Source organism: Mustela nivalis, assembly GCF_964662115.1.
Source record: "Mustela nivalis genome assembly, contig: HAP1_SCAFFOLD_2298, whole genome shotgun sequence".
Classification (NCBI taxonomy): domain Eukaryota; kingdom Metazoa; phylum Chordata; class Mammalia; order Carnivora; family Mustelidae; genus Mustela; species Mustela nivalis.
Genome location: NW_028134367.1, coordinates 56,373 through 68,976, shown reverse-complemented (window position 1 = coordinate 68,976; position 12,604 = coordinate 56,373). Strand labels below are relative to the sequence as shown.

General features: G+C 36.9%; 1 protein-coding gene across 1 annotated transcript; it reads left to right on the top strand.

Annotated features, from left to right (window-relative positions):
- Positions 1-9: 9 nt before the first annotated feature.
- Positions 10-6,331, top strand: PTGES3 (prostaglandin E synthase 3; the record flags this gene model as incomplete). Its single annotated transcript, XM_082751072.1, has 7 exons — positions 10-119; positions 272-341; positions 849-947; positions 1,656-1,745; positions 3,786-3,848; positions 4,619-4,643; positions 5,168-6,331. Coding segments are annotated over 7 exons (477 nt in total), but the record flags the coding sequence as incomplete, so codon positions are not given.
- Between the last annotated feature and the right edge of the window lie 6,273 nt (positions 6,332-12,604).

Here is a 12,604-nt window from a genome sequence, read left to right as displayed (position 1 = left end):
TGTAGGCAGCCTGCTTCTGCAAAGTGGTACGATCGAAGGGACTACGTCTTCATTGAATTTTGTGTTGAAGACAGTAAAGATGTTAATGTAAATTTTGAAAAATCCAAACTTACGTTCAGGTAAATCACCATTTTACACCATTGAGTAAAAAGCTCGTTAGACAACTGACTGACTTTGGCTTGCTTGTTTTGTGTTTTCACTGAAGTTATTACTAATCTTTATCTCTCTGAAGATAAAGGCTCATTTTTTTTTTTTTTTTTTTTTTACACAGTTGTCTTGGAGGAAGTGATAATTTTAAACATTTAAATGAAATTGATCTTTTTCACTGTATTGATCCAAATGTAAGTAGTCTTGATGCTTTAATCCCAATTTAAATCTTAGGAAATGGACATACATCAAGTACTCTTTTTAGCAGTAAGCAGTAATTGTTTTTCTTAACAGTTCAGAAGCTAACTAGGCGTATTTATATTTTTGCAATATTTCCTGCTTAGAACTCCTTTTCTGCATACTCTTTTTGTTCTTGCTATCACTGTTTGGACTTGAGGCAGTATTCTTGAGGCCTGTTTTAATCTAACTTTATAGAATCTTAAATTACTCTATGATTATATTGTATTTAGTGAAATTTTTTAAGGTTTTATTTTATTCACCTGTGCAGGGAGGGGTAAGTTTCTTGCAATTTGGGTAGCTAATGAAATTTTTAGTACTCTAGGGGATGTTTCTTTAAGTTTAGAGAAAATGTAGGGAGAGAAGTTAGAAAAGAGAGTTGAGGAATGACAAGTGGCTTTCTATTCTGTAGTGATATTGGAGAGAGAAATGGTGTGATAGTGCTTTTGTTTGTTTGTTTTTAGGATTCCAAGCATAAAAGAACGGACAGATCAATTTTATGTTGTTTACGAAAAGGCGAGTCTGGCCAGTCATGGCCACGGTTAACAAAAGAAAGGGCAAAGGTATGTTTCTTTTCTTTTTTGGGGAGGGAAAGTTTAACATTTTTATTTTTAAGTAATAAAAGAGACATTTGTTTGGCATGAGGAATATAATATTTCTGTTTCATAGTTAAGTGTTATATGTTTTTTTCCTTCTTTGGGTTTTAATAGTTACAACTTAAACCAAAGGTGGTCAGAATAAAGTCAGTCACTAGTTGTTACAGTATCTCTTGCTGAATTGAAGAGGCAGATTTTTCTTAGAAGGTTTTATAAGTTCTGTGGGAGCATATTTTGGTGCTACAAAAAAAAAGTCAGTTGTATCTGAGAATAGTTCCTAGCAATGAATTTTGTTTGTTTTTTAAGTAGGCTCCATGCCCATTGTGGAGCCTGATGCGGGGCTTGAACTCAAAACTGTGAGATCAAGACCTGAGCCAAAATCAAGAGTCAGAGGCTTAACTAAAACTAGCCACTCAGGTGCCCCTGTTTTTGGTTTTGTGTGGGCTTTTTTGTTTGTTTGTTTGTTTTAAAGTAGGATTTTCAACAACTGTGAAAGGAGCTTTGTGAAAGTATTTTGCTGCATTTGACCTCATTCTGATTTTTCTATTCTTTCTCCATATGTTAATTGCATGTCTCACTAGTATGAACCCACAGTTTCAAAAATACAGTTTTAAGGTATATAGCTCTAAGTTTAAGTTAACTTAATCATAGGATTATGTTTGTATTGATCTATAGCTTAATTGGCTTAGTGTGGACTTCAATAATTGGAAAGACTGGGAAGATGATTCAGATGAAGACATGTCTAATTTTGATCGTTTCTCTGAGGTAAGTTCTTATAAATGCATTTTGCCACCTCAGCACATTTCTTTGTGAGCCTAATTTGGTTTTAAAGCTCCTATTGATATTTAAGGCTTGAATGATTTTACTTCAGAGGTCATTCTGAGCAAAACAGAGTAAGATCTTAATAGTGGTCATTTAATCCTGATGTTTAACATTCTTTTATAATTTTTAAAAGAGTTAGTGGTAAGTACTAAAGTTGATGTATACAGACAAAAAATTTTGTTAGTGCAGTTTATCTAGTGTGGTGGGTGTTGTTGGTTTGTTTTGTATCTAATTCTTACTCTAGCATTGAGACTGATTTTTTTTTAGCAACATGGATAAGTTTGCATTTTAGAGCCATGTAATATGAATATAAACCTTTAAACATAAAAATGGGTAGTGAGGTATGCATGATGAGTGGTGTGTGAGGTGGTTCTAGTTTGCAAAATCAAGGAAAGGATTTAAGTAGGTATTTTTCCAAGATATCCTCCAAAATACATATAGCTATGGCCAAAGAGAAAAAGTCATTGATCTCCCTTTAGATATTATGAGGTAAATGTACAGCAGTAAAGCTGATTAGAAAAAGGATATTAGATTGTAAGTTGAAGATGAAATCCATTTCATGGCAATTTGAAATTTTAATTGACTGGATTTTGTTTATATTTCTTCTTTGAAAACTAATAGCTAAAAAGTAGGAGTCCTACATGCAACTGCTTATTCAGCATCTCCTCACATGGTTGTGGCACCTTGATTTCAAATTAGAAAGGGGGGATAGGAAGATGGTTTTCAACTATGCTATTCCTACTCCTGTTCCTATTCCTTACCTGTAGTAATTGGTCCCAGCTATGCATGACAGAGCTTAACACTGTCTCTTTCACTGTCTCTGTCCAGTATAGCATTAACAGCTATCTTTTGTTCTGTTTTTCTGTTTTTAACTCCTTAATAGCTCTTGAGTGTATTCAGTTCGTTCTGTCTCTATTGCCATTGTATCCTCAACAGCTAGCATTTTGCTTGGCACATTTTGAGCATTTTTTCCTGCTCAAAGAAACTTAACCGAAGTGTTACCAGTTCTGTACGGAAACTGTTTCCTAGTTATTCATATTATTCGATACTGGGTTGCCCAGAACTTTTATACTGAGCAAAGTTATGGTTAGCTACCTTTTAAAGCCTTCTTCTAACCCTAAAGTGAAAATAAGCATAGATTCTGGAAGTTTTAAAATTTTTTTATAAAGTTACATGTGGTTATGTGAGTATTTAAAATTGTAAAAAAATTTACAAACAGTTGTAGCTTGGGGACATAAGTCCCTTCCCATCTGTTAATAGTTTAGTTTGGTTATTCGTATCTTTTTAAGTAATAATATCACTTGCTTTATAATTAGGAACTAAAGATAGGAAATTAGTACTTCATGTAAGTATGTTTTTTTGTTAGTCCCAATGTGTTGTGAGTATACAGAAGTATTTGTATGTACAAATGTTACTCCTCTCCTTAGTATATACCTTTTATTTCAAGAATTATATATATTTTCTGTTTATAACACATTACTTATTCCTCTTTAGTTTTTGATTTAGTATTTGGGCCTTTTTATACAGCCTAATCATCCTGAAGGTCTTTATTTTAAATGATTTATTGGTTCTTCGCAATATTTAAAACTAATAAGAATACCATAATACATGTGCCACCTAGCTTAAGATACAAAGCTTTACAACTACAGATGAATCCCATTCTTTTCTTTAGGCACCAGAGGTAGATACTGTTCAGGATTTCAGTATTTAATTTCTACATCCTACATAAATATCTTGCTGGATACGTTTTAACAACTTCACTTTTCTTCAATGAGAACTTAGTTTTCCTACAAGTTGTCAGGATTTTATGTGATTACCTCAATAATCTACCTTTTCAGAAAGGAAGGTGCTTAACATTTGTTTTGCTTCTTTTATTGGTGGAAATCTATGACAGGCTTAAGGTTTATTCTGGAGCTTGCAACCTAATAACTAGGGCTTAATTTATAACATCATTTTTAAAACTAATTTTTACACTTCAAATAGATGATGAACAACATGGGTGGTGATGAGGATGTAGATTTACCAGAAGTAGATGGAGCAGATGATGTAAGTCTATAAATTCTTTTCTCTGTTTACTTAAATAGTAAGAAACAAATGTATTTATAGGTTGTTTCATATAGATTCAGGATTGCTTTTTTTTTTTTTTTTTTGCCACTTCTTGGTTTTTTTGTTTTTCTCTAAGAAATACAGGGAAAAGAAATTTTTGAAATGTGCTCATTTTTTGAAGGATAGGTATCTGCTAGGGAACAGGTGTCCCATGATTAGTTTGACTAAGTTAAACAGGTTTTGCAGCAGGATTGGTCAGAAACCATAAAGATGGATGTTGCAAATCTGTAAGGATAAACTGGATCACTTCTCTCAACATTCCCTCGGCTGGCATCCTGCTAACATCTTCAAGAAAGTTGCTCAGTACAGTTTGAAAAATTCTTAGACAATTCATCAGCTAGGATTGGAATTCATTGTCTTATGTCAGTCCAGTGGTTTTCACAGCGAGCCGTTTTCCTCTTCCATTGAATGCCAAAAGAGAAGAGAAACCATTTTATGCCAAGTTTCAATCTGGTTGATAGGAAGGGATTTAAAGGATGAGCACCAATCAGAAGGCACACAACTTACAGGAAAGTAGATCCTCAGCTGTATGTCTCTTCATCTTAAGTAAACTTGTTCTTAAGTTCAGTGATTAAATTCATAAGCTTGATACAATCACATATCTTTGCTACTTTAATAAAAGTACAGTGCCTCAGCTTTTTAAGGCAAACTGTTAGTTAGCAGAGTAATGTTTAATCAACTTAGTAATTCTTAAAATTCTTCTTCTGCAGGATTCACAAGACAGTGATGATGAAAGTAAGTATCTTTGTAAAAAAGATGTTTACGCTGTGGTATTTCACATCAAAGACCATGAACTCTCAAAATAGAGATGTTAACTTCTTTACAGTTCTTGGAAGAAAAATTATTTCTTCATGGCCTCTAATAAGATCTCCAAAGCAGAAATATGAATGATTCAAAATTTACATTAAAAAAGACAAATACTTAAAAAAAAAAAAAAAAGACAAATAGTTAATCTGGCAGGGGTTAAGGTGGTTTTTCCAGGGCGAGACTTACCCTTTGCACTCCGGATGTGCTGACCCCTGCGATTTCCCCAAATGTGGGAAACTCACCTGCATGATTTGTGGTAGTCGAGAACTGCGTTTGCGCTTTCCCCTGTTTAAAAGAAGGGGGGGAAAAAAAACAGACAATTCTCTAGGAAACTATTTAACTCTGTTGTTGACCCTTTCTTTTTTTTTTTTTTTTTTTTTTTTTTTTTAAATAAAACTTTGAAGTTGATTGTTTCCTTGTATTTCATTGCTAATCTTTTTAAAATCTTTCAGAAATGCCAGATCTGGAGTAAAGAATGTTGTCGTCATCGGATTTTGAGAAAAGAAAAGTAACTTCTCTGCAAGATTTCATAATTGAGAGAATTCCCGAGTCGATAGCTCTAAAGGCAGATGCTGTATTTGCCTCCTTTAACCCATTTTTCAACCTGTTTGTTTTTTTAAAGGCTTCACTAAGGGTTGATACGTACCATTGTATGGGGCAGTTTTAAGTCAGCTAAGGCAATAACCTTATGCATGAACTTTTCCCAAACTTCCATGATGCTGTTGAGGTCCTAGGCAATTGACACAGCAGTTGTGATAAATAAAAACATTTCACCTCAGTCTCCTTTACTTCATAACATAGATACTGACATGATAGGAAGCTCTTGGCTTAGAAGAAAGAGAACTAAATTTTAGATTTTAGAAAATGGACTCAAAAGTGGCTGATGAAACAAATTGGTTGATACCTTAATCTTGGTAACTTGTCCTCTGGTATATCCTCCAGGATTATTCCACTAAAGTTTTTATTTTTCAAAGAATTTACTTCACATTATTGTAAGTAATCACTTGTCAGTGTTCCAGATGTATCTTAGCTAAAACTAGTGAATGCCCTAACTTAGATGGTTTTGAAGCCTGTACATTTGGTATTGTTTGACCCTTAAACTTTTACATCTCTTAGCATGGAGGACGAAGAAAGGCTGTACATTGTTGCTTGAGAGTCTGTACATTTAGACCAAATTGTATTTACACTGTCAGTATGGCAAATGAGTGGAAAAAAAAAATGTTAATACACTATTGGATTTTTTTATTTCTTTTTTTGACTCAGCTTGTCCCAGGCTGAAAACCTCAATTTATGTTCATGACAGTGGGGATTTTTTTTTTTTTTTTAATGTCTACATTCTTTCTAATAAACTGTTGGAAGACTTTTTTGGCTGTCCTTTTAAGTGTCTGGTTTACTGTAATTTCATGTATTACCATTTACTGGAATGGAGTTTTTTATTTTTACTTGAGGAAGAATTTGGGAATATTCCTCTGGGGGGAAAAAGGCTTGCTGTAATGTCAGGAAACCTTTTAAAAGTGGATCTGTAATAGCAAATTGTAGATGCACTTTGCAGCGGTTGGAAAAGAAAGTGTTGTGATTTGATTGAAATAAAACTAAATGTGTTGTCCTCCTGTAAATCTTTGAGCTTCTGCATTTTGGCAGTTTTTATTCCCCTTAACTTCTCTGTATTTGTTATAGCATAGAAATGGTTCCTTTTTCAGTATTTCCTTATGTCTGACATTAAGGATATGTGTTACAGGCAGTATTAAGGGCTGGGGATATAAAGACAGTCCTTCAGGTACTTGCTGTGCGCAGGGAGTCACAGGCTAGGCACAGGAGACGAATACTGAACAAAAACTTGAGAGATGGGGAAGTATGCCGTAATAGGTTTGCATAGGGCATTATGGTGATTTAGAAGGAAAACACAACCTTTTTCCCTTCCCTTGTTAAGTATATGACTCTCCAGAGTGATACTCAAAACAATTTTCTTGAAATGCTACAAATAGAAAATCTACTTTCCAGGTGGCCTGGGCATAACACTTGGTATTCAACTCTTTTATTATGTACAGAAGTATAACATGGGTTCTGGTTCTCTTAAGGAATGCATTTTTTCAAAACCCTAGATTTTTTCACATTGGGAGGTATGTTTGAATTTCTATAGTTTCTTTAAGTTACTGTTTTAAACTTGGTTTCCTTTGGGCACCAGCTCTTTCTGTCCACAGGTCCCCACCTTTTGCAACAAAAAAATAACAAAAAACTTTTTTTTATTTGGTCTCCTTTAGAGCATACTGAAGGCATTAGTATGACTGATAAGAAGTGTAGCTCTTAGCTTCGGGGAAATATTTAAAAAGATGAACTACATTTTTAGTCTAGTTCTCTTTTGTCAATGAGTTCTAGAAGTTAAAGATTCATTAAGGGTTCATTGGTTTTATCACCAGCCATTACACTGTAGCAATAAGAAAGTATAGTTTGATGGATATCTGATTGTATCCTGTGTCTCCTAAGATTTTCTAAAGTTATTTTGTGTTCAAACACTTGAAGAGGATTTTATTACCCTTATTGCTCACTCAGATACCAAGCCTTGTGTATGGCATCAGTAGGCCAGAACTTGAGAAGAAATATTTGTCCTTGTTATCTCATATCTGAATTGTAATTATTGCTTTAAAGAGAATTACTGGAGAGAGGATCACTTCAGTAGTTTTTTTTTTTTTAAGATTTTTATTTATTTATTTTACAGAGTAATCACAGGTAGACACATGTAGGCAGAGAGCCTAATGTGGGGCTTGATCCCAGGACCCTGGGATCACGACCTGAGCCGAAGGCAGAGTCTTAACCCACTGAGCCACCCAGGCGCCCCCACTTGAGTAGATTTTTAGTTTGAATAGCATGTATTCCCATAGTATGTCCATTTGATATGTGGTGAATACAGGTGCTTATATGCAACTTCCTAAACTAAAGTCACCTCCAAGGAAGAGAAGGAAGGCCATTAGTTGCTATAATTGCATGAAGCTTTTATCTACTAATTTAGTTTGAACTGGTTTTAATCTCTTTGATGGGAACCTTGATAACTGATACTGAATATCTGTATGCTAATCTCAATGCTGCTGTTAGCAGTGGCTCCCCAGGCATTATACTCAGCATGAGAACATGAAGGCTGGGAAAGAAAGGTGAGGCAGACACCTTGTCTGAGGCCTGCTCTAGCCCCCTAAGTTATTTTATCCTAGTTTATGCTATTCAGGCCTGTGGATTTGAAATTTAGACATTAACCACACTTTAATAATCATCATTGGAGGTCTGTTTCTCCCAGAAGAGTGAGGGACATCCTATATCACCAGTGAATCTCTAGTTCTTAAGATAGCACCTGACATGTAGAGGCTTAGTAAATAATTGTGAATAAATACAGCTCAGAAATAGAATGGGTAATGTTTTCTGAATGGGTCTGAAGCTAAGGAAACAAGTTAATCCAGTAATTCAGATGTCAAAAATAAAGGTAAATTTGCACACTGGCAGTGGGACCTGGAGAAAGATTTCCAGAGCTAACATAGGGTATGATGACAATTCATATAAGATACTGCCAGTCTTGCTTTGGTCTTAGCAGTCTTTTCTAAAGTAAAAACCAAATCCTGTCACTTTTTTACAAGTTTTGTTGTCAGCAGTTTCATTGTTTATGTGAAGAACCTATCCAGAACTTTAACCTAAATTTCTTTAGCCTCAAATCCAGTGACCTTCACTTTTCATACTCCATTTAACAGCCCGTTTCCATGGCTATGTGTTGAAATGATCACAGGTTCAGAAGTAAGAGAGCTAAAGTTTCTTTTGCTACAAGAACAGCCTTATTAAGTATATTTGTCCCTCAACTATTCTATTATTTTTTTGAAGATTTTATTTATTTGATAGAGATCACAAGCAGGCAGGCAGAGAGTGAGAGGAGAAAGTAGGTTCCCCACCGAGCAGAGAGCCCGATGTGGAGCTCGACCCCAGGATCCTGAGACCATAACCTGAGCCAAAGGCAGAGGCTTTAACCCACTGAGCCACCCAGGGCCCCCTCATTTATTTTTTAAGATTTTATATATTTATTTGACAGATCACAAGTAGGCAGAGAGGAGGAAGCAGGCTCCCTGCTGAGCAGAGAGCCTGATGTGGGGCTGGATCCCAGGACCCTGAGATCATGACCTGAGCGGAAGGCAGAGGCTTTAACCCACTGAGCCAACCAGGTGCCCACCGTTGTTCTTTTAAAAAATAATAAAGATTTATTTGAGAGAGAGCATGAGTGGGAGGGGCAAAGAGAATCTAAAGCAGATTCCCTGCTGAGCATGAAGCCAAACACAGGGCTTAATCTCATGATCCAAGCCAAAACCTAGAGTTGGACGCTCAACCAACTGCATCACTTGGGTCCCCAAGATTTTATTTTTAATCTTAGCACCCAACCTGGGACTTGAACTAACAACTTGGAGATCAAGAGTTGCACACCCAATGGACTGAGCCAACCAGGCGCCCCAACCATTGCTTGCTCTTCTGTTTTCAAAACTAGTAAGCCTCACGGCCCTAGTTTCATCCTCTTTTCTGTATCCCTGTGGTTCATCTCAAGTCCAGTGGTTCTCAGCATAATCAAAATCATGGGGCTTTGTGATAAAGTGGATTCCTAGGTCCCAATGCCAAATACGCTTTAGTAGGTCCATACAGGGACCAGGAATTTTCACTTTTAACTTCTACTTGACATAGTAATTTCTGACGTGTGATCCCTGGGCTTAGCATCCGTCTCGCATAGGAACTTGCTAGAAATACAAATTCTGGGGTGTCTGGTGGCTCAGTTAAGTGCCTGCCTCCGGCTCAGGTCATGATCTTGGGGTCCTGGGATTTAGCCAGCACCAGGTCCTCTATTCAGTGGGGAGTCTGCTGCTCCCTCTGCCCCGCCCCCCACTTGGGTTCTTTGAAATAAAATACTAAAAAAAATACAAATTCTAGGCCCCCAAATAGGCCTACTGAGTCAAAATAAGAGGGTAGAGGCCAGTGATCTGTCTTAAGACCTCTTAAGTTTGACAGTAACTTTTAGATCAATCTAAAATGCAGATTCTGAATTGGTGGTACACACATCAGCTCTGTCCAGTGTGACTTTCTGACAAAGGAAATGTTCTACATCTTTAATGTCTGATAGAATAGCCAGTAGTCACATAGTTACCGAGAATCTGACATGCGGGTAATGTGACTAACATACTGAGATTTTAATTTTTCTAAATTCAAATAATTCCATGTATCTAGTGGTTGTCATAATGGCTAGAGTAGACTTAGGTGATTCTGATGCAGATTGTTCCTGGCCCATTCATTGATAAAATTTATTAATCAGATCTTACTAATGCTGTGGGGAAATCCCTCCAGTCATAAAGTCTAGAAGCTTATAAAGGAAAAGTTCATGAATCTGACATTAAACATTAACATAGGTCAGGGCACCTGGTTGGCTCAGTTGGTGGAGCATGTGACTCTTGGCCTCAGGGTTGTAAGTTTGAGCCTCACGTTGGGTGTAGAGATTACTTAAAAGTAAAATCTTAGACAGATGCTGGCAAGGATGCGGAGAAAAGGGAACCCTCCTACACTGTTGGTGGGAATGCAAGTTGGTGCAACCACTCTGGAAAACAGCATGGAGGTTCCTCAAAATGTTGAAAATAAAACTGCCCTATGACCCAGCAATTGCACTACTGGGTATTTACCCTAAAGATACAAACGTAGTGATCCGAAGGGGCATGTGCACCCAAATGTTTATAGCAGCAATGTCCACAATAGCCAAACTATGGAAAGAACCCAGATGTCCATCAACAGATGAATGGATAAAGAAGATGTGGTATATATACACAATGGAATACTATGCAGCCATAAAAAGAAATGAAATCTTGCCATTTGCGACGACACGGATGGAACTAGAGCATATCATGCTTAGTGAAATAAGTCAAGCGGAGAAAGACAACTATCATGATCTCCCTGATATGAGGAAGTGGTGATACAACATGGGGGGTTTAGGGGATAGGAGAAGAATAAATAAAACAAGATGGGATTGGGAGGGAGACAAACCATAAGTGACTCAATCTCACAAAACAAACTGAGGGTTGCTGGGGGGAGGGGGGTTGGGAGAAGGGTGGGGTTATGGACATTGGGGAGGGTATGTGCTATGGTGAGTGCAGTGAAGTGTGTAAACCTGGCAATTCACAGACCTGTACCCTGGGGGATAAAAATATATGATTTTTTTTTTTTAAAGATTTCATCCATTCATTTGATAGAGATCACAAGTAAGCAGAGAGGCAGGCAGAGAGAGAGGAAGGGAAGCAGCCCTGCCAAGCACAGAGCCTGATGTGGGGCTCGATCCCAGGACCCGGGGATCATGACCTGAGCCGAAGGCAGAGGCTTTAACACACTGAGCCACCTAGGCGCCCCTAAATTACACATTCTTAAGCATAATGTATAGTCATGATCAATAAAGTAAATGTACTGGGGCACCTGGCTGGTTCAGTCAGTAGAGCATGTGGCTCAATCTTGGGGTTGTAAATTTGATCCCCATGTTAGATGTAGAGATTACTAAAAAAAAAAATAAATTTGAGGGGCGCCTGGGTGGCTCAGTGGGTTAAAGCCTCTGCCTTCGGCTCAGGTCATGATCCCAGTTTCCTGGGATCGAGCCCCACATCAGGCTCTCTGCTTGGCAGGGAGCCTGCTTCCTCCTCTCTCTCTGCCTGCCTCTGCCAACTTGTGATCTCTGTCTGTGAAATAAATAAATAAAATCTTAAAAAAAAAAAAAAGGCAAAAAAAAAATTGAAAAAAGAAAACTGTTTTTTAGTGGAAGTGTGCTTCCACTGAGGTTTAAAAAAGTTCCAAAGGCATATCTATGTTCTCTGTATATGGAATAGATAGAAAGTGAATGGGGTATAAAGAGAACTTTCAGTGGTTATTTCTGGGAAGGAGGAGTGAGTCTTTGGGTTAGTGATACTGATGAAATGATTTATTCTTATCCTGTGTATCTAGAATGTATATGCATGTGTAAAGAAACAAAAACCAAAATTGTGGTCTTACAAGAGAAGATTGGATTTCTGAGCCAGAACTTTTTAAGGTTTGGTATTTGGGAATGAAATTTGGGGATGACTGAGGAGTTAAGATTCTTAAGTGAAATGTGAATGTAAAACTAAGTGGAATTAAGAAGCTAAAGAATTCTGAAACTACAGTAATGAATGGATTGTTTTCATGAATCTGGAATAACCCCAAGTGATAAGAAATGTAGAGACAAAGACATAGTCAACACCAGAGTACTGGAAAAATGTGGGGCATGGCCATTCTGGAAAGCAGTAAAACAAGTTGTTGGAAAATGCAGGTTTGTTTTTTTTTTAAGATTTTATTAATTCATTTGACAGAGATCACAAGTAGGCAGAGAGGCAGGCAGAGAGAGAGAGGAGGAAGCAGGCTCCCTGCCAAGCAGAGAGCCTGATTCGGGGCTCGATCCCAGGATCCTGGGATCATGACCTGAGCTGAAGACAGAGGCTGTCTTGACTTTAAAATGAGTAAGGTTTTCAGTCATAAATTATGCAATCATTTGAATTAATTTCAGGTAAGCAGCCAGATTAGGTCTTTGTGGTTCTTACTGTCCCATAAAAAGTAGTTTGTACTTCACATAAAATATTTACCTTAGTCTATCTGGGAATCAAGAATCATGAAATAGGACCAAAACATATCAGAACTCCAAAATAGATGACACTGTTCAGAAAGGCTTATTTCATTCCTAGCTAATCAAGTTCATTTACATTTATTTTAGTATGATTTACAAATTTAGCAGATTCTCTAGTTTTCACAACAGGACATAAACTTGTGAGGGTAATCATTGACAGTAAAAATAAATTAAAATTGAGCATAGTGGGGAAACAGCTCATCTACCTTAA